Raw genomic sequence first — 26,785 nt, 5'->3', positions numbered from 1 at the left:
TCTGTGAATCTATGATGAGGTTCAACAAGGACAAGTGCAGAGTCCTGCACCTAGGACGGAAGAATCCAATGCACCGCTACAGACTAGGGACCGAATGGCTAGGCAGCAGTTCTGCAGAAAAGGACCTAGGGGTTACAGTGGACGAGAAGCTGGATATGAGTCAACCGTGTGCCCTTGATGCCAAGAAGGCCAATGGCATTTTGGGATGTATAAGTAGGGGCATTGCCAGCAGATCGAGGGATGTGATCGTTTCCCTCTATTCGACATTGGTGAGGCCTCATCTGGAGTACTGTGTCCAGTTTTGGGCCCCACACTACAAGAAGGATGTGGAAAAATTGGAGAGAGTCCAGCAGAGGGCAACAAAAATGATTAGGGGACTGGAACACATGAGTTATGAGGAGAAGCTGAGGGAACTGGGGATGTTTAGTCTATGGAAGAGAAGAATGAGGGGGGATTTGATAGCTGCTTTCAACTACCTGAAAGGGGGTTTCAAAGAGGATGGCTCTAGACTGTTCTCAGTGGTAGCAGATGACAAAACAAGGAGTAATGGTCTCAAGTTGCAGTGGGGGAGATTTAGGTTGGATATTAGGAAAAACTTTTTCACTAGGAGGGTGGTGAAACACTGGAATGCGTTACCTAGGTAGTTGGTGGAATCTCCTTCCTTAGAAGTTTTTAAGGTCAGGCTTGACAAAGCCCTGGCTGGGATGATTTAATTGGGGATCGGTCCTGCTTTGAGCAGGGGTTGGACTAGATGACCTCCTGAGGTCCCTTCCAACCCTGATATTCTATGATTCTATGATGAAGGTAATTCTTTGGCCTTAGGAGACCTCAGCACAGAGATATAAGGGCCCATTATGATCATCTGGTATGACCTTCTGTATAGCACAGGCCATAGAACTTTACCCGGTTATCTCTGCATCAAGCCCATCACTTCTGTTTGAGCTACAGCTGACCCACCAACATCTGTAACTAATTCCTCCTCGAAGCCTTTCCCCGGCTCATCACAGCCACCATCTTACCAGCTGGAGGGCTAGATCCCAGAGTCGTGCTGGGCTGCTGTTGAATAAGGAGAAGTGGTTTCTTCCACTCCCAGGCTCAGCTTGTTGCTTCCCTGTTTCACTTTAGTATATTAATGAACGTTCCTGTTAGGTGGAGCTCAAAGGTCACCTGGAGCTGGCAGTTCTCAGCATTCTCTTGCTCGGCTCTGTGTGGCACTGAAGCTGTAGCGCATTGAGTTCCTGTCAGTCCGGCGCTTATATGGCCCCTGCAGCATCACAGTTTGTGGGCGTCCAAACATTGAGGGATTATCCTCCCGGCACACCCTGTGAGGTGGGGACATCCCAGTACCCACATTTCGGATGGGGAACTGAGGGACACCGAGAGAGTAGGTCGCCTGCCCACGGTCCTGCAGGGAGGCTGTGGTGGAGCTGAGAATTGAAGCTAGGTGCCCTGAGCCCCCATCTAGTGCTTAACCACAAGACCCTGTGTCTTCCCTTCTGCTAACCTAGCTCCCCGCAGAGGTGACGAACACCAGCTCTGACACAACAGCTCTGCGCTGCTTATTCTTTGCCTCTTTCCTGTCTCACCGGGCAGTAATTGGAACTGCTGGGGGGAGGGAGGGGAAGAACCTCAGGAAGACGCCTGCTCTTTTTGCAAACACCTTTGTGCTAAGTCATGTCCCAGCCATGGCACTAGAGGGATGCACTCTCTGGGGCCCTGGGGAAGCGGGGGAAGAAGCAAGTCTTGCTATACCTTTCAAAAAGTGCGGTCCCCACCACTGCATGCTTGCAGCTGCCAGCTGATGTGCAGGAGAGAACAAGGGCCATTGCCTTGCCCCTGAGCTAGTACACCCCTCTGAGCTGGTAACCACTGCCAGCAGCACCAACTAGCTCCACATCCCTGCGTGCTGCACCCAAATTGGCAACGTACTGCATGATGGAGGCAGATGGGGTAAAAGGGCCTCCTGTCCTCCCTTCTGCCACTAGTGCAGCTGCACCAGACCAGTCAGTGGATGGGCTGGTGATGAAAGCCCTGAGCTGTGACTCAGGAGAGCCAAGTTCCATTTTTGCCTCTGCCACAGATTTCCTGGGTGCCCTTGGGCATGTCATTTCCCATTTCTTTGCCTCAGCTCCCCTTTCTTTACCGCAATAAAGTTTCCTTCCTGACACACATAGCTGGTGGTGGGAAGATGAATGAATTCCTGTTTGGGAGGTGCTCTGTTCCTTTGCTGGGGAGAGCTGCATAAGTACCTTCTCCACAGAACCTCTGGCTAGCTGGATGGTTTTGCTTAATTTTTCTAGTTGCAGATGACGTTGCCAGACCTGTCAATCATCTTATAAGAGGGCTATGGAAGGTGGTAGGGGTGCAAGACAGGTGCCAGGAACAGATCTTATTTCCCAATCTGCCCCTGGTGCTAAAACTTCTCTGTTCAGGGAGGGACAATTCTGCTTAACCACTCGAACATATCCAGAGCTTCAAGACTGGAGAAGATCTTGTGGCACTTTGGGTTTGCTGAAGCCCGGCAATGTCTGAGCTCCATTGATCCTCATTTAAATGTTACTGCAGAGCACTTATCTTAAAATACCTGCCAGAGAAGTTTAATAGAGTGGAATTCTAGTGTCCAATTTAGTACCCTGAGAAATTCCTCGTATAAAGCAGGGCTTCCTCCCATTGTTAAAATAGAAAGGAAAAGCTTTACTGGAGTTCCTGCTTTATCTCATTCCTATGGCACTAAATACAATAATAATATTTCACAAAGCTTCCCTACATGCTTTATTACAGGTTCTTCATACAGCTCTCTCTTGCTTCTGAAATTGGCGTACATGTCCTTTCAGGGCAAAGGAGGGTCTTGGGGTTAAGCCATTGGACTATGATGCCAGAGATTTGGATTCCATTCCTGGCTCTCCCACAACCTTCCTGGGTGACCTTGGGCAAGTCAGGAATCCCTGTATGCCTCAGTTCCCCTTCTGTGAAATGGGGCCAATAGTGCTTTCTTTCCCATCCGTCCTGTCTTAGCTATTTGGGGAAGGGACTGTCTCTTACTGTGTGTTTTTACAGCACCTAACATGCCATGGTCCTGATCTCAGTGTGGAGCCTTCACATGCATCTGTAATACAGGAAAGAATCATGATTAGGGAAATGTATCAACTATGTCCCACTCTTGGTGACACTGGCTGAGCTCCACCTGTGTTAGCTATTATTAATTATCATTAAGGCTCCAAGTTTGTTACAGAGGTCACGGAAATCATGGAATCTGTGACTTTCCGTGACCTCCGTGACTTCTGCAGTGGCCTGTGCACCTGGCCCGGGGGTTGCCTGAGCAGCTCAGGCAGCCCCTGGGCCAGTGGCACCGGCTGCTACTGGGGCAGTCTCGGGCCACCATGCCGTTGTCCCCCCCACCCACACCCAGCAGCAGCAGCAGGAGTTTGGGTGTGAGAGAGAGCAGTGGGTTGGGACATGGGACAGGGTGAGGTGGGCTCTGGGTGGCACTTACCTTTGGGGGCTCCCTGGAAGTGACGACATCTCTCCCCTCAGCTCCTAGGCGGAGGCGTGGCCAGGCAGCTCTGCCTGGGAACTGTGGCCAATGGGAGCTGTGGAGCCGGCGCTCTTGGTGGAGGCAGTGCGCAGAGCTGCCTGGTCACGCCTCTGCCTAGCAGCTGAGGGAGTGGGATGTCACCACTTCCGGGGAGGCGCAGAGACAGGTAGGGAGCCTGCCAGACCTGCCAATGCCCCACCTCCCAGCACCAGCGGGGGTCCCGGGCTGCGCGCCACCGCCTGCCCCTACCACACCAGCAGAGGTCCTGGACTGCCCCCCCAGTCTCTGCAGCATCCCTAGGCTGCCCCTCCTGAGCACCAGCGGCACCCCTGGGCCATCCTCGTCCTCAAGATTTAATCAGGGGTATATAGTACAAGTCACGGACAGGTCATGAGCCATGAATTTTTGTTTACTGCCCGTGACCTGTCCGTGACTTTTACTAAAAATACCCGTGACTAAAATGTAGCCTTAATTATCATGATTACTGTAGCACTTAGGAGCCCCAGTCCCATTGTGCTATGTGCTGTACTAACACTGAAGAATCAGAGAATCACAGAATATCAGGATTGGAAGGGACCCCAGGAGGTCATCTAGTCCAAGCCCCTGCTCAAAGCAGGACCCATCCCCAATTAAATCATCCCAGCCAGGGCTTTGTCAAACCTGACCTTAAAAACCTCTAAGGAAGGAGATTCTACCACCTCCCTAGGTAACGCATTCCAGTGTTTCACCACCCTCCTAGTGAAAAAGTTTTTCCTAATATCCAACCTAAACCTCCCCCACTGCAACTTGAGACCATTACTCCTTGTTCTGTCCTCTTCTACCACTGAGAATAGTCTAGAACCATCCTCTCTGGAACCACCTCTCAGATAGTTGAAAGCAGCTATCAAATCCCCCCTCATTCTTCTCTTCTGCAGACTAAACAATCCCAGCTCCCTCAGCCTCTCCTCATAAGTCACGTGTTCCAGACCCCTAATCATTTTTGTTGCCCTTTGCTGGACTCTCTCCAATTTATCCACATCCTTCTTGTAGTGTGGGGCCCAAAACTGGACACAGTACTCCAGATGAGGCCTCACCAATGCTGAATAGAGGGGGACGATCACGTCCCTCGATCTGCTCGCTATGCCCCTACTTATGCATCCCGAAATGCCATTGGCCTTCTTGGCAACAAGGGCACACTGCTGACTCATATCCAGCTTCTCGTCCACTGTCACCCCTAGGTCCTTTTCTGCAGAACTGTTGCCTAGCCATTCGGTCCCTAGTCTGTAGCGGTGCATTGGGTTCTTCCTTCCTAAGTGCAGGACCCTGCACTTATCCTTATTGAACCTCATCAAATTTCTTTTGGCCCAATCCTCCAATTTGTCTAGGTCCCTCTGTATCCTATCCCTGCCCTCCAGCGTATCTACCACTCCTCCTAGTTTAGTATCATCCGCAAATTTGCTGAGAGTGCAATCCACACCATCCTCCAAATCATTTATGAAGATATTGAACAAAACCGGCCCCAGGACCGACCCCTGGGGCACTCCACTTGACACCGGCTGCCAACTAGACATGGAGCCATTGATCACTACCCGTTGAGCCTGACAATCTAGCCAACTTTCTACCCACCTTATAGTGCATTCATCCAGCCCATACTTTAACTTGCTGACAAGAATACTGTGGGAGACCGTGTCAAAAGCTTTGCTAAAGTCAAGAAACAATACATCCACTGCTTTCCCTTCATCCACAGAACCAGTAATCTCATCATAAAAGGCAATTAGATTAGTCAGGCATGACCTTCCCTTGGTGAATCCATGCTGACTGTTCCTGATCACTTTCCACTCCTCTAAGTGCTTCAGAATTGATTCCTTGAGGACCTGCTCCCTGATTTTTCCAGGGACTGAGTTGAGGCTGACTGGCCTGTAGTTCCCAGGATCCTCCTTCTTCCCTTTTTTAAAGATGGGCACTACATTAGCCTTTTTCCAGTCATCTGGGACTTCCCCCGTTCGCCACGAGTTTTCAAAGATAATGGCCAATGGCTCTGCAATCACAGCCGCCAATTCCTTTAGCACTCTCGGATACAACTTGTCCAGCCCCATGGACTTGTGCACGTCCAGCTTTTCTAAATAGTCCCTAACCACCTCTTTCTCCACAGAGGGCTGGCCATCTACTCCCCATGCTGTGATTCCCAGCGCAGCAGTCTGGGAGCTGACCTTGTTCGTGAAGACAGAGGCAAAAAAAGCATTGAGTACATTAGCTTTTTCCACATCCTCTGTCACTAGGTTGCCTCCCTCATTCAGTAAGGGGCCCACACTTTCCTTGGCTTTCTTCTTGTTGCCAACATACCTGAAGAAACCCTTCTTGTTACTCTTGACATCTCTTGCTAGCTGCAGCTCCAGGTGCGATTTGGCCCTCCTGATTTCATTCCTACATGCCCGAGCAATATTTTTATACTCTTCCCTGGTTATATGTCCAACCTTCCACTTCTTGTAAGACGATGGTCCCTGATCCAAGGACATTACAATCTAAGTATAAGACAAGAGACAACAGCTGGTGACCCATGGGGGACAAGGAAAAAATTGGACACTCTTGGACAGCATGAGAGGCTGGATCTCAACACAGCAGCAGCCTGACTGGTGTCAAGTTTTTAGAGGAATCCCAGCAAAGGAGAGTTTTAAGGAGGCTTTTGGAGGAGGATAATGCACTAGCTTGGCAGATATTTTTGCGGCGCGTGAAGGGCAGCCTGGGAGAAAGCACAATGGTGTTTGGCTGAAAATTCTACAATAGGGACAGCATAGGGACAGGGCTGGCTCTAGGCTTTTTGCAGGCTCAAGGAAAAAAATTGCCACCTCAAACTGCCCAATCAAAAAAAAAGATGGCCGGAATGCCGCCCCTGGAATTGTGCCACCCCAAGCTTGCTTTGCTGGTGCCTAGAGCCGGTCCTGCCAATCAGAGGCGGGAGCAGACCTCTCAGTAGAGAATAAGAGATGATAACTAGGGTGGAGATAGGTCGTGAGTTGGGATCTACTTAAATGACAGAGCAATCACACATTTTTCGTGAGTTAGTCATGGCATAAATAACAAATTGCACAGATGTGATCATACTGTATGCATACAGCATATTACTACTGCGGTTACATTTGTAAGTCGCCCTGGATAAGGGAGTCTGCTAAATCAGGGGTTCTCAAACTTTTTTTTTTGCTGGGATCCCCTTTGAAAATATTTCAGGCTGTGACAACCGTCCCCCAAAAAGTGATGACCGCCCCCCCACCATGCCACCCTTGCGTCTTCAGAGCTGGGCACCCTGCCAGCCGCTGCCACTTTCTGGTCATGCAGCTCTGAAGGCAGCGCAGAAGTAAGGGTGGCAATACCATGACCCCCCTACAATAGGCTTGTGACCCCCTTCTGAGTTGAGTTTGAGAAACGCTGTGTACTTTTCAGGGCTGTCAATTAATTGCAGTTAACACCTGCGATTAACTGAAATCAAAATGAATGGTGGGGCAGGAGGTATTGGCAGCAGGGAGGTGGGGGGGAGCCCCAGATCTGGAGGTGGCAGAGGGGATAGAGCCCCATGCCCTAAATCCCGAGAGTGGCTGGAGGCCCTCGCCCCGATGGGCGCTGGAGCCCCCAGCTCTGACCCTATATTTGAAAATATAGAAAACCCCAAAATATTTAAATAAATGGTATTTGAATATAGTTTAACCATGCGATTAAAACTGCGATTAATCATGATGAAGTTTTTTAATCGCCTGACAGCCCAAGTAGTTTTGTATACTTTACCTCATAGTATATGAGGGGGGAGGGATAGCTCAGTGGTTTGAGCATTGGCCTGCTAAACCCAGGGTTGTGAGTTCAATCCTTGAGGTGGCCATTTGGGGCAAAAATTGGGGATTGGTCCTGCTTTGAGCAGGGGGTTGGACTAGATGACCTCCTGAGGTCCCTTCCAACCCTGATATTCTATGATTCTATATAGGGTAAAAGCCCCCAAACCACCTGATTTCACAGGGGAGACCAGATTTCACAGTCCATTTTTTACAGCTGTGAATTTGGTAGAACTCTAGTCATGAGGGGCCTTAAAATGAAGACAAGTAGCTAATGTTTGATGTTCTGGAGGAGGGGGAGCCAGCGGAGGGATGCAAAGAGAGGGTTGAGATGGTCAAAGTGATGGGCAATGCTAGGACCCCTAGTGTTGATGGACTACTGGCTCCCAGAACTGTTTTAAGCACCCTGATCTCTAATCCTGCTCATAGCCAGTCTAATTGCCACCAGGCTTTAAGTAGTGCCTACAGCCAGATGTCTGTGCTAGGGCTTCCAATATCACTAACGCAGGTGGAGTTGCACCAGTCTTAGCAGCAGGCAGCCTGACTGGAGTGATATCCCTTTACACCAGCAGAAGATCTAGCCCCACATAAATGAAATGAGCAGTTCGGTCACTACTGTGTTATTCCAGTTTTACAACAGAGTAATGTCATTGGCTTGCTCTGTTCAGATTCCAAGGACTCTGCTGACTCAAACCCTTTATAAAGAGCAAATGTAACCCACTGGTGAGTGTGTGTTAGAGATCCCCAGTCCACAGAGGTCATGAATTGGTCTAGCCCCAGGTACAGCTGAAGCAGCTCATGCTTTTAGCTCTGGAGGTGCCTGGGTCAATGGTGTGATGGCCAAGATGGTGGTCTTCACACAAAGATGTTGCCTTTTAAACTCCTGCACTTTTACTCCACGGGAGCCTGGGGGCTTGTCTACATGGTGCAGTAATGTGCACTACAGGAGTGTGATTTTTAACACGCACTAACATACTGGGCACTAATTGCTCCACCGAAACCCTGTTGGTGTGCACTAAATATTCCCTAGCACTCCTTAATGTCATTCCTTTTCAAACAGTACTACGTTAAAGAGCACTAGTGAATGTTTAGTGCACACCAGCAGCTCAACTAGTGCCCAATATGTGAGTGCACTTTAGAAATCCCACCACAGTAGCCCTCACTGACATACTGTGTAGACATGCCTTATGTTCCAGAACCAGGCTTATTCTCAGTGGTGTTACGTTGGCATAAAACTACAGTAACACAGTGGTGAATCACTAGCTAACTATGTACCAAAGGCCAATGACTTAAATGGAACCAACAGCTTTGATAGCATAAAAAGATCATGAGAATACAACAGCCTTGGCTTAACCCATTGGAAATGCTGTGACCGTATTCAACATATCCAAGCTACTCTGTACTATTTCAGGCAGAACTTGAGTATGTGGAAGGCACTGGACAATGTTTTGGACTTTTAATTCTGGTTGCTAGGAGTAACAGGCTGCTCTTTTGTGCAGGAAACTCCTCCACCCTTCAGAGTAGGTTATGTAAAAATCAAGCCAATTCAGCCACTTCCTACAAAGCTAGCCAGAGCCAGCTGCATTTGTATCATTTCAGCTCCTCCCATGGGGATAACAGGAAAATAAACAGACGGTTAAAAAGGCTCAACAAGCAGGAAGCATCCAGTCATTGGGCTTTCTAGGACTCCAGTGTGTAGGAGTAGCTTGTGCCTTGCTCACTGCAGGGACATGAGCCAACACACATTGAAGTCAATGGAAGTTTGACTTCAGTGGATATTATTAGATTAGGGCCCTCAGTGTGCACATGAGGGGAGAGAGAATGAGAGGTTCTCAAACTTCTTTGTGCTCATGCACGTGGGCCATGATGCTCCCAGTCTTTACATTCCCTGAGCACAAGGACTGAGAGATGCCGGGCCAGCCAACACCTCTAGAAACCCCAGAATGTTACAAGGAGGGGAAGAGAAAGTTACATCTCTCCAATCACAATAGCCAGCAGAGAAGAGCCTGTGCCAAAGTAGGATGACGTGCTCTTCTAGAGCGCTCCCAAACACGTTGTGTTCAGATACCATGGTGAGGGGCAAGGTGTAAGAACCTAAATAGGATAGAATAATGCCTGCCATTTCTCATCCTATTTTTGTTTGGTTTTTTCCTCTCCCTGCTCTTTTTTTCACAGTCTACTTCAATGGAAAATAAGCCCAATAACTCGCAAGTAGAGCTGACTGGGAACTTTTCAACTTATTGTTTTTTCATCCAGAAGTGCCAAGTTGTCAAAATCAAAATGGTCTGTGGGAAAAGGTCAACTCTGATGAATTTCCTCTTTGGAGAAATTGAGAAAAAAGCTTCAAAATTGCCTAGATGGAAAATTTTGACATTTTCTAAATGAAAAAGTGTTGGGTTTTGGGTCAAAACTACTCTTTTAGTTTAGAAATTTAAGGAAACTAATTTATAGTTAAAAAAATTATCAAAACAAAATGTTTTGACAGCAAAATGAAATGGTTTAATGGCCCCAATCTGACTGCTGGTTTTTTTCGATATCGGCTCACTAACATTTTTATGAATTTGACTTTTTTGCCTGATCTGGAATGGGAAATTTTTGCAAAAATCTCTAAAATCATTTCCTACCCAGCTCCATATGCAAGTTGAAGAGAAACTTTCTAAGCCACAGCGTACATGCTGAGTTGAGAATTAGGCAAATTCAACTGCCTGTCCCTGCTGAGTAGCACTATGAATACTGGGTCTGGGCAGCACCATGCGTGGTCGTCATGGTCTTCTTTAATACTCACCATGCATATTCCTAAAACACTGGGGCCTGATTCACCACTAGGTTTATGACAGCATAACTTCTCAAACTAAGTCCGTTGTCTAAATTGCTGCTGTTCCACTGGCATAATTAACTAAATAACTCAATAATTTATAGTTCCACAGAGTTTAAGGCCAGAAGCAGCCTTACGTCGTGTAATCTGACTTCACAGGCCATTACATTTTACACAGGTACATGCCTATTAAGTCCAATGACTTTCGATAGACTAAAGCATTCCAGACCTCCAGAGACAAAACTATACTGTGCCACAGGGAGAGACTGAGGTGTTGTCAGTGTCCATAATCCCTGCAATGCCTGGGAATTGTTTAGGTGAGCTATGCCCAGATGATCCCAGCAGAAGAACTATGCTCCATGCTGCAGAGAAAGGTGAAAAAAACCCTAAGGTCCCTGCCAATCTGACCTGGGTGGAAATTTGTTCAGACTGCTGGCAATCTGTCAGACCCTGAGCATGTGAGCAAGATGCACCAGCCAAGCATCTAGAAAGAGAATTCTCTATACCACCACAGAGCACTGGCCCACCCTGACCAGTGTCACAACTCCAACTGGGGCAGCTCTGGTGCTTTAAATGGAGGTGAAAACAAATCCAGCCCAAACCCCCTCCTATCCTAGCCCACACACATAGGCTGTTGAATTTCTTCCAGAAACTGCATTAAAGTAAATGATATCTAATCTCATCTTAACACCTCCAAATGATGACTTCAGTTTCTCCTTGTTCAAATGTTTAATTGCTCCCACTGCTAAGAAACTGTCTTATTTCAAGGTTGAATTTATTTAACTTCAGCTTCCAGCCACTGGATCTTGTTATGCCTTTGTCAACAAGGTTGAGACACTCTCCTCTGTCACCCCACCGTGGCCCTGCTATCAGATCTCTTTTCTATGTGTAAGGACCTACATACAGTGATCAAGTCACATCTCAGGCTTCTCATTGATGAGCTGAATGGCTTAAACTCCTAAAGCCTCACATGATAAGCCTTGTTTTCCAGCCCCTGGGTCATTATTGTGGCCCTCCTTTGAACTTTCTTTAGTATTTCCACATCCTTCTTGAATTGTGGACACCAGAGCTGGACACACTAGCAGCTTATCCATGATATGTTCAGAGGCAAAGATCACTTCCCTACTTGGGTTACCTAGGGAGGTGGTGGAATCTCCATCCTTAGAGGTTTTTAAGGTAAGGCTTGACAAAGCCCTGGCTGGGATGATTTAGCTGGGGATCAGTCCTGCTTTGAGCAGGGGGTTGGACTAGATGACCTCCTGAGGTCCCTTCCAACCCTAATATTCTATGATTCTACTTGACTGTCCCCTTTCTGTACATCCAAGGATCGCATTAGCCCTTTTCGCCACAGCATTGCACTACAGGGCTGTGCAGGCAACTGTCATTACACTGGCATAAAACTGGAATAATTGGTTAGTCTCTAAGGTGCCACAAGTACTCCTTTTCCCGTGTGCTCATTTGCAAAAAGTCAGAGCAGAAAAGTGAGTCACAGCCTGTTTTTTACCCCCTGAATCCTTAGCATCAAGTGGTTGAGTCTGGAATCCTTGATTAATATTTGTTTATATTATGTTAGTCTCACTGAGATGCGTTATCTAAAGTCAGTGCAATTTCCCCCACCTACCCTTGCAGCAAATTCTCCCATGAATTATTGTTGCACATGGGCGTGTGTTTCTTACGGTCATTGTGTGTTTTCTGTTTGAAACAAACATCTGCTCACCAGTCATATTCTACCCATGTCAAAAGTCATGTTTTGGGCAATGAATAATAGTATGGAGGCAAAGCCACTCCATACTGGCAGACAGGAAAGAACTGTGGACAACTAAAGAAAGTTAGCACTTAAATTATGGCTTTAGGCTCCGGAAATCTGGTCTCTTAGAACAAATGCAAAGTTGACGCTGGTAGATTTAAAGACCTTGGGCCAGATCCTAGTGTACCTCCACTGACACCAAATGAGCTACGCAGAATTATACCAGCTGTAAATCCGATCTCTATATCCAATGGCCAGTTACAGCAAGCGCTGAGTGACTAACCGATCTTTCAGTTCACGGGCAATTCCAAACTTTATATTAAAAAAGAAAAGTTTTGGGTCAACCCCAAACTAACATTTTTAAAAAATTTTCAGGTTTCAGAGTAGCAGCCGTGTTAGTCTGTATCCGCAAAAAGAAAAGGAGGACTTGTGGCACCTTAGACACTAACAAATTTATTTGAGCATGAAGTGAGCTGTAGCTCATGAAAGCTTATGCTCAAATAAATTTGTTAGTCTCTAAGGTGCCACAAGGCCTTCTTTTTAAATTTTTTCAGTGACTCAGAAAGTAGGAACAAAATTCATTTCAGCACAAAAGTAAGGTTTCATTCGTTCCAAAATGAAACATGTAATGTCAATTTCAGGCATTTTTAGCTTAAAAAAAAAAAGAAAAAGAAAGGAAATTAAGGAGGAAGTGATGCCCATGTGCTCCTTGTACCCAAGAGCCCGGTGGGTAGGGCATTCAGCTGGGATGTGGGAGACAAAGGGTTAAACCCACACTCTAGGGCACAGACTTGAACCGGGATCTCCCACATCCCCTGAGTGTCCTAACTGCAGTGTTATTGACGATAAGAGGGGATCCACTCTTCACCTCATTGCTTTTGTGGAGGGTGCCTACGTCCCCTTATGATGCTAGCCTGGAAAATCAAAACATTTCATTTTAGAAACATCAAACTGGGTCATTCTGATATTTCGAAAACTTTTGGTGTGTTGGTTTTTAACTAAGCCAATTTCCCCAACCTGGCACCTCTACGTGAAATGTTGCAGTCAACCCAAACCTGCATTTTTAGGCAAGAGAAAAGCTTCAGCTAAAATTTTTTGCCCCCACCCCCCTCTCCCCCCGTCACAACCCTTTGTGTAGTAAGGGCCAGATTTTAAAGGCATTTAGGCGCCTAGTGTGATTATTTTAATTTTTCAATTTCTTGGAGAGTTAGGTACAGAGACATTGTTGAAAAACCTTGTAGGTACCTATCTGCATGTTTAGGTACTGCCATGCCTTTAAAAATCTGGCCTTACGTCTCCAGCTTCTCCTAATTCCTTTCTCCCTGCTTTTCTTTCCCCTCAGGTGCTGGCACCATAGACTTTTCCCCATAGGTGTCTGAGAGGGAAAATAGCTCAATAACTGCTGGGGCAAGAAGCATGGTAGTCGAGAGGGGCCCAGATACGTGGTGATGGGCATCTCCGATAATGAATGGACAGCCTCATTGAAATCAGAACATTGGCCACTGTTCGCATAGCTGAGACTGCTGGCATAGGTGCAGAATGCTGGCAATCCCTATTGAGGCTGATGGGAGATGAGGGCACTCGGCGCTTGTAGGAATGAGCTCATAATGTTCCAGGGCTACTCAGACAACACTAAAAACAACGAGGAGTCCTTGTGGCATGTTAGAAACTAAGGAATTTATTTGGGCATAAGCTTTCGTGGGCTAAAACCCACTTCATCAGATGCATGGAGTGAAAAAAACAGTAAGCAGAATATATATTCTAGCCCATGAAAAGATGAGAGTTGCCTTACCAAGTGGGGGGTCAGTGATAACGAGCCAATTCAATTAAGGTGGAAGTGGCCTGTTTTCAACAATTGACAAGAAGGGGTGAATACCAAGGGAGGGAAAATTACTTTTGTAGTGCTAACAAGGCGAATGCAATCAAGGTGGCCCATTTCCAACAGTTGACAAGAAGGTGTGACTATCAGCAGAGGAAAAATTACTTTTTGTGGTGACCCATCCACTCCCAGTCTTTATTCAGGCCTAATTTGATGGTGTCCAGTTTGCAAATTAATTCCAGTTCTGCAGTTTCTTATTGGAGTCTGTTTTTGAGTGTCCAGGGAGATTGAAGTGTTCTCAGTGAGGAAGAAGGAGTAGGGTGAGTCAGTGGGCTATACCCTCACTTTATCAGATTATGATGATCCACTGTGGGGATGTGGGGTATACTTGGAGAGGTGCATGAAACAGTCGCTCGCCATACAACCTCCATGTAAGGGCCCATCACAATCATAGTTCTTGCATTCTTCTGGGTGCAAGGACTGCATGGAGTACTCCTGAGGGCATTCTGCACCAAAAAAAATTAAAAATTCTGCTCACAATATTTTAAAATTCTGCAAAATTTTGCAAAATTTATTAGTCAAATAAATGTGGAGGCTCCAGCATGGTATTGGGGAGCACAGGCCACTGGCTGCACAGAGGTGGGAGATCACTGTGCAGCTCCTCCCGCCCCGGGACACAGACTCAATGGTGATGCTGCACCCAACCCTGACACAGTGCAAGGACCAGGCCTGCCCGAGAAACACCCCAGGGCCATGCCCTTCTGTGGCAGATGCACCACGTGTGTGTGTGTGGGGGGGATAGAGCTTAGCAGGATGGGGTCTGGGGGGGGACCTCAGTGGGGATTCCAGATGCTGGTGGAGTGGGGCTCAGTGGAGTGGGGATCCAGGTTCAGCTGGTTGGGGCTCAGTGGGGTGGGGATCTGCGTGTGGGTGGCTTGTCAGGGTGGTCGAGGTGCAGGGGGAGTGGGGCTTATTGGAGGGGGTGTCTGAGTGCAGGGGGAGGTGAGGCACGATGGGAGGGGCTGAGTATGAGGAAAGTGATCAGGAACAGTCAGCATGGATTCACCAAGGGCAAGTCATGCCTGACTAATCTAATTGCCTTCTATGACGAGATAACTGGCTCTGTGGATGAAGGGAAAGCAGTGGACGTGTTGTTCCTTGACTTTAGCAAAGCTTTTGACACTGTCTCCCACAGTATTCTTGACAGCAAGTTAAAGAAGTATGGGCTGGATGAATGGACTATAAGGTGGATAGAAAGCTGGTTAGATTGTCGGGCTCAACGGGTAGTGATCAATGGCTCCATGTCTAGTTGGCAGCCGGTATCAAGTGGAGTGCCCCAAGGGTCGGTCCTGGGGCCGGTTTTGTTCAATATCTTCATAAATGAGCTGGAGGATGGTGTGGATTGCACCCTCAGCAAGTTTGCAGATGACACTAAACTGGGAGGAGAGGTAGATACGCTGGAGGGTAGAGATAGGATACAGAGAGACCTAGACAAATTGGAGGATTGGGCCAAAAGAAATCTGATGAGGTTCAACAAGGACAAGTGCAGAGTCCTGCACTTAGGACGGAAGAATCCAATGCACCGCTACAGACTAGGGACCGAATGGCTAGGCAGCAGTTCTGCAGAAAAGGACCTAGGGGTTACAGTGGACGAGAAGCTGGATATGAGTCAACAGTGTGCCCTTGTTGCCAAGAAGGCCAATGGCATTTTGGGATGTATAAGAAGGGGCATTGCCAGCAGATCGAGGGATGTGATCGTTCCCCTCTATTCGACACTGGTGAGGCCTCATCTGGAGTACTGTGTCCAGTTTTGGGCCCCACACTACAAGAAGGATGTGGAAAAATTGGAAAGAGTCCAGAGGAGGGCAACAAAAATGATTAGGGGACTGGAACACATGAGTTATGAGGAGAGGCGGAGGGAACTGGGGATGTTTAGTCTACGGAAGAGAAGAATGAGGGGGGATTTGATAGCTGCTTTCAACTACCTAGAAGGGTGTTCCAAAGAGGATGGCTCTAGCCTGTTCTCAGTGGTAGCAGATGACAGAACGAGGAGTAATGGTCTCAAGTTGCAGTGGGGGAGGTTTAGATTGGATATTAGGAAAAACTTTTTCACTAGGAGGGTGGTGAAACACTGGAATGCGTTACCTAGGGAGGTGGTGGAATCTCCTTCCTTAGAAGTTTTTAAGGTCAGGCTTGACAAAGCCTTGGCTGGGATGATTTAATTGGGGATTTAATTGGGTCCTGCTTTGAGCAGGGGGTTGGACTAGATGACCTTCTGGGGTCCCTTCCAACCCTGATATTCTATGATTCTATGATTCTATGATCTGGATGCATGGGGACTGAGCAGATGCAGGAGCAGCTCCCTGTACGGGGATCCCTCCCCCTGCAGCTGAGGAACGATGGGTGCAGGAAGCATGCGGGGATGGTGGTGGTGGGGGACTTTGAAGAGCTTCCTGCAGCTGGGGGAGAAATCTGGGGGTGGGTCTGACCCCGCCCTAGATGCCTTGCAGGGGAAGAGGAAGTCCCATCCTCCCCAGCCCAGCTGCAACTAGCAGCTGAGCCCAGCACAGGGTAGAGCCACCAGCCAGGTCTTCCCCACTCCCGCCCGCTCCCTCACAGAGATTGACCTCTCTGCTGGCTGCCCTGGGCACCCAAAACATACTGCTGGGGAGGGTTACATGACTGCCTTTGTGGCTTCCCTTTGCTTCCCCCTCAGAAAGTGGAGTGCCGAGCCCGGAGTCCCTCCCCCATTCTACCCCTTCCCCCACGGCCCTGCTTCTGTTCTGATCCCTGTTCCGCCCTCACTCTGCCTCTTCCCGCCGAGGCCCTGCTCCTTGCTCACTCCTTCCCCCTGCTCCAGTGCTGCAGCCCCGAGATCAGAAAAGCTCTGTGACCCCACTGCAGCCCTGGGTCCACGGCAGAAGCAGGAGATTTTTCCAGGGGCCCCAAATCCTCCACTGCCCCCCCTCCCAGCAATATGAGGTTTGTGGAGGCTTAGCCTCTCTCAGCCTCCGTTAGCACCACCCTTGGGGGCAAGCAACGGGGCCTCTCGCCCATGTATGGTACCCAAATGTTCATGGGGAAAGCCATTCCCAACCTTACAGCTCTCCAAGCAACCACTTTGGCTGCCCTTCTAGACCAGTTCCTTAACCTCCTCCACCCCTGGCAACCCTGCAGTCACAGCGGCCATGCTTCAATTTGCCCACCTGACCCTTCTGACTGGGCTCACAGAGCATGGAGGGCAGGTTACTATTGCTCCCGACAGTGAAACTGCCCCAGGTTTGCACAGTGGTGAAGGTAGGGGCTGTCGGCAGCGCTGTGTTCCCAAATGCCATGCTGAGCATTCCGTTCACTATTAATTCCCAACACCAGCACACCGTGAAACTAACAAAGCTGGGCTAACCCACTCCATGCTCACTTGCTGGTATGTCGCAGCCCCAGCCTTTCCTCTGTGCTTGCACTTTTTCAGTTTAGGCTCTCTAAGGCTGAGACTGTCACTTTATCTCTGTTTGTGCAGCACCCAGCACGACCAGTTATAATCTTTGGCCCTGTGACTGTTACAGAAATGCTTACAAATAATACCAGCTGAGTCAGAGACCAGGTTATCACCTACTGACTCATTAACAACCCTTCCTGCAGCGCATGAAATTTCTGTTGGCTTCCCCCATCCAAATAGTGACCCAGCCAGATCTGTCTGAAGTTGTAAAATCTGGCATGATAACAGCCTCCGGCGGTGTGACTGTAAATTATGAATGAGGCGAGGAAAAAACCACTTAGCAGTCTGATTAGGAGGCGTGACTGGCCACCAGCCCTGGCATCTCCTGTTGAGTACGTACCCGATGCTTTGACTTTGGATTTAATGGTGCAGTTTTTTTCACAGGTGCTTATGAAATGAACTTGGAGTCCAGTTACAAAGTTGCATTTTGTGTATACATTAGGCAGAGCTTTGTAAGCACCTGGCAACCTGTTCCCTAAAAGCATGAGCCCCTGAGAAGTCTGGGGTTAGGCCATTGTTAAACATAGGCTTTGCTGACAGTAGTGCATCGCAGCCTGCAATTATGCTGTTATGTATCAGGTACCTGTAAATATTCCTGTTACATATGGGGCTGCTCGAACTCTGTGAATCTCTGAAAAGCAACCAGCCTGCTGGCATATCAGAGTAACATTCATATTCTTTCCCCTTGGCGATTAAATCAAAGGTGGTAAATATCATTCCATTGCAATTTCATAAAGAAGAGCACCCAAGGGCAGCTGGCCAGCCCTCATGTTTGTCAGGTTAGTTACCACTTTCATGACACTGTTTAATCCAAACAAACAGTATGAGTAATGCTGGCAGAACAAGTTAGGCCACTTGCTGGAGCAATGTGCAGAAAAGGGGCTGGAGACTTGGGTCACATGTAGGGAAAAAAATAATAATTACTTGGTAAGAGGTACCAGGAAACAACGCCTTAAAATGCCTGGTGTGTTGTCTACTATAACAATGCCACTCAGGTTGCTTCGAAAGGAGTCCCAGGCACAAACCCCAGCCATGCTCCATGCAGTAATGACAACCCGGCCAGTTCATTGAACATCCTGCATTGGGAGCAGGCAGACAGCTAGTGGAAGCGTGAGTTGAATTCAGGGAGCTTTCCACAGGGAAAACCGGACAGGTAAAGCAGATTACACACCTGGGTTTCATTTACAGCCTTTTTATCTGAAAGAAACATTAGGCTGGGTTTGTAAGAGGCACTTTAAAGACTCAGCGACGCTTCTGACAAACTCTCCGAAGTTGGGAATGAAGAAGAGCGGCTCTCAGCTCATGGAAAGTCAGACTATCCTCTCCCAGCTCAGGTTGGTTCCCTGGTGTATGATTTCTACGGTTATTTTGTATCCTCAAGCCAAATTTGTTTTCAGCCAGTGACTTGACAGCAAACTTCTATGCTGTAGTGCAGGAGACAGAGCTAGCAGCAACGTTGGGTCTTTCTTGCTTTATGAGCTGTTGCAGCTTACAGATGGTGTGGATGAAAGAGTACAGACACCTTTCCAGCCAAGGCATCTGCATCAACCTTGGAGTGAGGGCTGGTTGAATATTTCCCACCAAAATTTTTTTCAACCTAAAATTGGGGGTTTGTTCTAATGGGTGGAAACTGTCTGGCTTTTCTTGAAAATGTTGGCTGTGTGTTGTTGGATTATCAGTGTTGGTTGCTGAAAATCAAAAAGGAGCTCATGTTTCTAGTTCCCGGTTTTGCAGTGAACAGCTGCCATGTTTTGCTGGAAATTCTGACAGATGCAACTTTCTGGTTTTGCAGAAATTTTGTTCAAGAAATCACTTTCTGCCCAACTCTGTTAGGACTTTCGTTGCCTGCCTTCACAATACGAGAAACACAGAAATAAAGTTTGTGAGTGGAAGTAGGAAGGACTAGGGAACCCAAAATTAAAGGAGTTAGAGATTGTTTAGACCTTGTTTTAATTGCCTTGGGACAAGACTAAGCAGAGTTAGATCTAAACAACTCCGGGGGTCAAGGAATGTCTGGGGTAGGGGAAAGAAGAAAGAAAGAAATTACTGAAGTTTACTATGTTCTCCCATCATGCTCTCAGTCTCCAAGGGCATTAGTCTCTTTCATTATATGTGTCATGCTGACACAGTGGCTCAGAAAAGTTTTATTACCTCTATCCACTGTTTTTTTACAATGCACATATAAAACACCATCAGTGCTGAGATCACTTAAAAGCTACCTTGAAACACAAACCTACAGAGGCATTACCACAGACCCAACAGGCTGCTTGAGAGAGAAGCTTCATGTTTTGCAGAAATAATACTTTTGTGCTAAGTTTCATTTCATGCTATCCCAGCACAAAAGATATGATGTGACAGGCAACTTTTGCTGTGATAACCAATAGCACTATTAACTTGCTTGTATACCATTGCCTTAATTTTTGCTTAATTTCAGATTTGGTGTAATCCCGGGAATTTTCTATCTATGGTTATTAATGGCATGCTGTAAAATGTAATGTATTGGAAGGAAACATTATAATAGAGAATATCAAAACAATGCACTTGTTGAGCAGGAAAATAATCTTTCTTACTACACTTTCATATGCAAGCAAGAAAGCATATGAAAGCTCTTTGTACCATCCTGCACTGAAACAATTTGTTTAATTAAAAGATAAATTTAGAAACCTGTTTAGATATACTGACAGGTTTCAGAGGAACAGCCGTGTTAGTCTGTATTCGCAAAAAGAAAAGGAGTACTTGTGGCACCTTAGAGACTAACCAATTTATTTGAGCATGAGCTTTCGTGAGCTACAGCTCACTTCATCAGATGTTTACCGTGGAAACTGCAGCAGACTTTAACATCTGATGAAGTGAGCTGTAGCTCACGAAAGCTCATGCTCAAATAAATTGGTTAGTCTCTAAGGTGCCACAAGTACTCCTTTTCTTTTTAGATATACTGTATAATTAAAATGAACACCTCACTGTACTGTCTCACTTGGGAGAGCAGCTCCTCGCCATCCATAGGACAGAATGGCAAGTGGGTCCATATAGTTGAGCATCACTGGCCCCACCTCTGTTTTACCAAAGTAACCCCATTATGAGTTGTTCCAGTGGAGTTACTCTGGATTTACATCAATGTGACTGGCTCTCCTCCAGCATCCATTTCCTCTGCTCCTGCCCTCACACCGAGGAGCATCTCAAGCAGAAATCCCATGACCAGCCTGACTTCCTACTCTAGAAATTCATTCTCTCCTCCTTCAGTTCTGCTCTCTTCCTGGCTAAACAAGTCCACTTCTTTATCCCAGCTGTCTTTTTACCACCTTTGACTCACTCCTCAAACCCCCTGCTCCTCCTGTCTCCACTTTCTCTCCACACAGGATCTCGCCAATTTGTTCCAAGAGAAAATGGGCAAAACAGGACACAATCTCCCCCTCCCCTCACTTGCCCGCCTTCCTCCTTCGCCTCCTACAACTCTCTCCTCCTTCTTCCCTGTCACAGACACAGAAGTTTCTTGGCTGCTCTCCTACTGTAATCTGTCCATGTGCCCCTGTGACCCCATCCTGTCTCCTGGTCTCCCGCATGCCCACTCGCATCCGCTCCCATACTCTTTTCCGAACCTCTCGTTCTCCCCTGGCTTTTCCCCTCCCCATACAAACATGCTGTAGTCCTCCCATCTTAACCTCCCTTGGCCCCCATTTGCTTCGCCAACCACTTCTCCATCTCCCTTCTATCTCTAAGCTCATGGACTGCACTACGTACAATCACTGTCTGGAGTTCTCCTCCAGTGCCATCTTAGACCCTCTCTAATGCAGCTGTTAACCCTAGCACTCCACTGAAACCACTCTCACCAAAGGCTGTAATGATCTCTTCCTAGCTAAAGCTCAGAACTCGTTCTCCACCCTCATCCTCCTTGACCTGTCAGTCACTTCAACACAGCCAGCCATGGTCTTATTCTTGAAATCTTGTTCTCCTTTTGCTTTTGTGGCTCAATCCTCTCCTGGTTCTCCTCTTACCTCTCTAATCACTTCTTCATCAAATGCTTCAGAGGATCCTCCTTATCCCCACCTCCAGCTTTCTGTAGGGATTCCTCAGGGCTCTGCCCTTGGTCCCTTCTCTTCTCCATCTACAGCTTATCTCTGAGCAATGTCATCCACAAACACAAATTGAACTGCCCTCTCTGTGCTGACAACTCACAGATCTACCTCTGTACTGCAGGCCTGCCTCCTTCTATCTAAACTAAAACCTCAGCCTGTCTCGCTGACTTCTCCTCCGGGATGTCAGTTCAAGCTCAACATGGCTAAAACAGAGCTTGTAATCTTTCTCCCCAAACCCTCCCTCATCCTCCTTTCTCAAGCCCTATGGAAAGCACCACCATCCTGCCTGTCACTCAGGCCCATCACCTGGGCCACATCTTCAGCTCAGATCTCTGTCATGATACCAGGCTACGTCTAAATCTTCTTTCTGCAGAACACCACCAAGATACAGCCTTTTCTATACATCCACACAGCTCAAACTGTCCTCCAGGCTCTCGTCATCTGACACTGCAATTAGTGCCACATCCTTCCCTCTGGCCTTGCCAAATGCAATCTTGCCCCTCTCACATCCACTCAGAAGGCTGCTACAAGGATCATTTTTGTAGCCTGACACATTGACCGTGTCTCCCCTCTCTTGCATCCTTCTGCTGGGTGGCCTTTTCTATTGGGTCAGACATAAGCTACTTGACTTCACTTTCAGGGCCCCCCCTTCACACTTATCCTTAACCTACCTACCATCTCTCATTTACTATGGAAATGTCAGCTCCTGCTGCCAATTGGCCCATGATGCCAATGTCCATTGCCCACTTATTAAATTATCAAACAAGTGCCTTCGTACTTTATCCCACACTGATCCTCGCACTTGGGAGAGGTGCCCCGTAAACGTTTGCAAAGCGACCTCATTATCCACCCTCAATTCTCTCCTCAGAAATCTCTTTTGCCTTGATGCTAACAACTGCTAGGCTGCTGGTGTGCAGAGATCACTGCCTGTCATTGTTTCCTTGGGCTCCCCCATCAGGCTCTATCTACACCTCTACCCTGATATAACGTGGTCCTCAGGAGTCAAAAAAATCTTACCGCGTTATAGGTGAAACCATGTTATATCAAACTTGCTTTGATCCACCGGAGCGCTGCTTTACCGCATTATATCCGGATTCGTGTTATATCGGGTCACATTATATCGGGGTAGAGGTGTATTTGTTGTCTCTTTTCTTATACCTAGATAATAGGTCCCTTGGAGCAGGGACTGTCTTTTTTTCTGTGTTTGTACATGACTTTGCACAATGGGTCCCTGGTCCCTGACTGGGCTTCATAGGTACAACAGTAATGCAAATAGTAAACAACAACAACAAAAGAGCAGAATTTGGCCCAATAGCTCCAAACTCATTACAATTACACTGATTCTCCTCTTGCTTACTCCAGTGTAGAGCAGGAGTAAGGCCATTGAAGTCAGTGGAGTTAGTATAGATGTAAACTGGTGTAAGCAAGAAAATAAGTTGCTCATTTTTTTCATAGAAAAGCTTTGCCCCCACCCCCATGAAAAGAGCCTTTAGAAGGAAACAAATGTTTGTACAAAAAAAAATTCCTCAACGTTTTTCCAATTTTTTGATTAAATGAACCCAACATACTTGGTGTTAGAAATCTGAAAAATTGCTGGGTTTTAATTTTTGTATCTTCATTCACATCCTGTCCCTTTGTACTGGGAGTGAGTTTTGTTCCTGCCCCTCACAATGCCATCCTTCTCTATTTTACAAATGGCTTCTCTAGGAAAGCTGGCTCATTTCCTCCTTGTCCAGGAAGAAGATCCGGACACATACCGCGTTGAAAGTGGTGCATCGGCCTTATGTTCATCCTGTACGTAGGGGTGAATATAAACTCTAGCTTGAAGCTGAGACCTTTTTGAAACTCCTCACTGTTCCTGAACATTATTGTTGTTATTACAGTAATGCCTAGAGGCTCCATTGTGCGAGGTGCTGTACAAACACACACACACACACAGTAAGAAACAGTCTCTGTCCTGAAGAACTTACAGTCTAAATAAACAAGACTTGGCCAGTCTAAACTCATGGTGGGGGGAAATCGATCTAAGTTATGCAACTTCAGCTACGTGAATAACGTAGTTGAAGTCGACGTACTTACACCTATTCACTGCAGTGTCTTCACTGCGGTGAGTTGACTGCTGCCGCTCTCTGGTCGACTCTGGCTGCACCTCTCGTGGTGGTGGAGTACAGGAGTTGATGGGAGAGCACTTGGGGGTCGATTTATCGCGTCTAGACTAGACATGATAAATCGACCCCCACTGGACCGATCGCTGCCCACCAATCCGGATATAGACATATCCAAAGAGTGGCAGATGAAACAGAAGCAAAGCAAGAGGTGAGGTGACTCAGACAAGGGTGCACAGCAGAGTCAGAAATAGAACCCAGCAGTCCTGAGTCCCACTCAACTTCTCTAGCCATGAGACCACACTGTCTCAACAAGCTAGTAACTGCTATGCTGATCATGAGAATGGCACTCATAGCACTTTGCTGGTAAAAACCAGACGCTCCGTCTTGTCCTGGGACTGTAACCTCTTTGGGGCAGGGACCATTTTTTCCTTTATCCATTGTGTACAGCACCTGCCAATCCCTGAACAGCACCTCTAGGTGCTCCCCAGTATGCATAACAACAATGAAAGGATTCCCTTTCTCTCCCTTGGCAGGAAGCAGAGCTCTCAGAGCTGGGCACATTTTAGGGAGAAGTATTACAAGCACAAAAAAAGCTGGGGAGCCTTTTAGGGCTAGGATACCCTGGGAAAGGGAGTTGAAGGACAAAGTCATGTGGTAGGAGATAGAAAAATTCCTAACCTTTTGCTATATTTTTCATTCAGATTCTGCAATAAAGTATTGGGTGAAATGCTGTCCCTGGGCATTAAAGTCTTCTGCTTCCTACTTCTAATTGTCACCACATCTACCCACGCTTCGATGGAAGTTAATTTTGAACTTAATTTTGATCCATTCATCCATCACTCAGTAAGTAACTTTTATGGTGGTTTTCAGTTGGTTTATAATAATGCCTAACTCTTATATAGCACTTTTCCTTCCATCAGCCTCAAAGGAGATCAGTGTCATTATCCCCATAAAGACTTGCCCAAGGTCAGCCAGGAGACCCAGGATCTGAACATAGGTCTCCTATAGTGCCCTGTCCACTGGGTCAAATGAGAACAACTTGAGGAGCTGCTGGATTTTGCAATGTAGCCATCCTTTATAAATGCATAGACAGCTAAATGGCCTGCTCCACTGACTGCAGAAATAACCCACTGCGACCAGTAAGTGAAGCCCTAACTCAACACGTTCAGTGTAAACTGAGCAAGATGTCATATTTCCTACCTTCTTACCATGTTAGGCTATCAGCGGCTTAGATAGCTTGGTTTAAATGCTCGCTCCGTGAGCTATGCTTGGGTGGGAATTGTGTCAATAGTTGTGTGAACAAAAATCCGGTTCCTGGTACCCTGAAAGCAGGCCCTGGGGCAATCTCTGGACAAAAGCATCAGCTGCTGTGATAATGGTGTCTCCTGTTTAAAACAGAGCTGGGACTCAGATCTGGGTTCAATTTTCACCTCTTCCATTGTCTTCCTGTACAAAATGTCTTTTTACTGTGTCTCATTTCCCACCTGGCGAATAGGGATAATATTTATTATGGCAGCACCTACAGGCCCCCAGTGTGCTAGGTGTTGGACATACACATGGTAGCAGGCAGCCCCTTCCCTGAAGGGCTTACAGTCTAAATAGACAAGACAAAGGGTGGGAGGAGAAACAGTGAAGTGAAATGACTTGCCCCAGGTCACACAACTGGTCAGGGTAGGGAGAAGGACTATAACCCATGTCTGCCAATCCAGTATGCTAATGATTAGACCACATAATACTTCCTTTCTTTAGACTATAAGCTCTTTAAGGCAGATGCTGCCTTTTGCTTTGTCTGTGTATCTACAGGGCCTGGAACAATGGGGTCCTGATCTCCAGTGGGGCCTCAACATACAGCTGCACTAGAAATAAATAATAAGATGAAGATAGCCCACAGGGAGAAGTAGTTGTGGCCAGTTGTGACCCCACTGTAGGGTTCTCGGCCAATAGACCCCCCCCCACACACACACACACCCCGCAGCACACATTCTTGTGCAGATCCTCATCTGATTCAGCACCACACACAGGGCACAGAAGCCCCTTGTGTCAGCCTGTAACTTCCAGATCACCTATGTGCAATGGGAACCTGCCTTTCCCACTGTGTTTTGGAGAAAGAGTGCCTAGAGAGAGGGTTTGTTTTTCACTGGAGCAGTTTTAAGGAGAGAGAGAAAGAGAGAGAGCAAGACCGACCTCTCCACCCCCTTTGCACCACTGAGATGGACTATGCACCAGTTACTGAATACAATGGAGCAGAGAGGAACCTAGGGAACAAGATGGAGGAGGAGTGTCAAGGTTCCTCCCCCACTCTGAACTCTAGGGTACAGATGTGGGGACCTGCATGAAAAACCTCCTAAGCTTATCTTTACCAGCTTAGGTCAAAACTTCCCCAAGGTACAAAATATTCCACCCATTGTCCTTGGACTGGCCGCTACCACCACCAAACTAATACTGGTTACTGGGGAAGAGCTGTTTGGACGCATCCTTCCCCCCAAAATACGTCCCAAAACCTTGCACCCCACTTCCTGGACAAGGTTTGGTAAAAAGCCTCACCAATTTGCCTAGGTGACTACAGACCCAGACCCTTGGATCTTAAGAACAATGAACAATCCTCCCAACACTTGCACCCCCCCTTTCCTGGGAAATGTTGGATAAAAAGCCTCACCAATTTGCCTAGGTGACTACAGACCCAAACCCTTGGATCTGAGAACAATGAAAAAGCATTCAGTTTCTTACAAGAAGACTTTTAATAAAAATAGAAGTAAATAGAAATGAAGAAATCCCTCCTGTAAAATCAGGATGGTAGATATCTTACAGGGTAATTAGATTCAAAAACATAGAGAACCCCTCTAGGCAAAACCTTAAGTTACAAAAAAGATACACAGACAGAAATAGTTATTCTATTCAGCACAATTCTTTTCTCAGCCATTTAAAGAAATCATAATCTAACACATACCTAGCTAGATTACTTACTAAAAGTTCTAAGACTCCATTCCTGGTCTATCCCCGACAAAGACCAGCATATAGACAGACCCACAGACCCTTTGTTTCTCTCCCTCCTCCCAGATTTTGAAAGTATCTTGTCTCCTCATTGGTCATTTTGGTCAGGTGCCAGCGAGGTTACCTTTAGCTTCTTAACCCTTTACAGGTGAGAGGAGCTTTCCCCTGGCCAGGAGGGATTTCAAAGGGGTTTACCCTTCCCTTTATATTTATGACAAGGAGCCAATGGCTGGAACTAGTGTTTGGGAATCTCTGCATAGAGGGGTTATCATAGACAGCTGTTGGTGGACTGGGTTGGGGCATTGTTTTTCTCCCCCTGAACCCTACATATTTCCCCACACTAAACCTGATTACCTTAGTGTGATGAGGAGTGATTTTCCCCCCCTTCTGTTCTAGCGGCTTTA

The 26,785-nt window shown here is 47.0% G+C and overlaps 1 protein-coding gene across 4 annotated transcripts in view; it reads left to right on the top strand.

Moving 5' to 3' along the window:
• The first annotated feature begins 18,192 nt into the window (after positions 1 to 18,192).
• Positions 18,193 to 26,785, top strand: part of ADGRF5 (adhesion G protein-coupled receptor F5) — a 66,782-nt gene continuing 58,189 nt past the window's right edge. For 3 of the 4 annotated variants that reach the window (XM_073335806.1, XM_073335805.1, XM_073335807.1), the window contains exons 1-2: positions 18,193 to 18,543; positions 24,092 to 24,233. In XM_073335806.1, the coding sequence (XP_073191907.1) occupies positions 18,488 to 18,543; positions 24,092 to 24,233 (198 nt within the window). In that variant the 5' untranslated portion in view covers positions 18,193 to 18,487. The remainder of the gene's footprint in view (positions 18,544 to 24,091; positions 24,234 to 26,785) is intronic. The other variant, XM_073335808.1, reaches the window with a different exon arrangement.

The sequence above is a fragment of the Lepidochelys kempii genome, chromosome 3 (genome assembly GCF_965140265.1).
Source record: "Lepidochelys kempii isolate rLepKem1 chromosome 3, rLepKem1.hap2, whole genome shotgun sequence".
Classification (NCBI taxonomy): Eukaryota; Metazoa; Chordata; order Testudines; family Cheloniidae; genus Lepidochelys; species Lepidochelys kempii.
The sequence above is the reverse complement of the archived record's forward strand: the minus strand, read 5'-3'. Positions and strand labels throughout refer to the sequence as shown.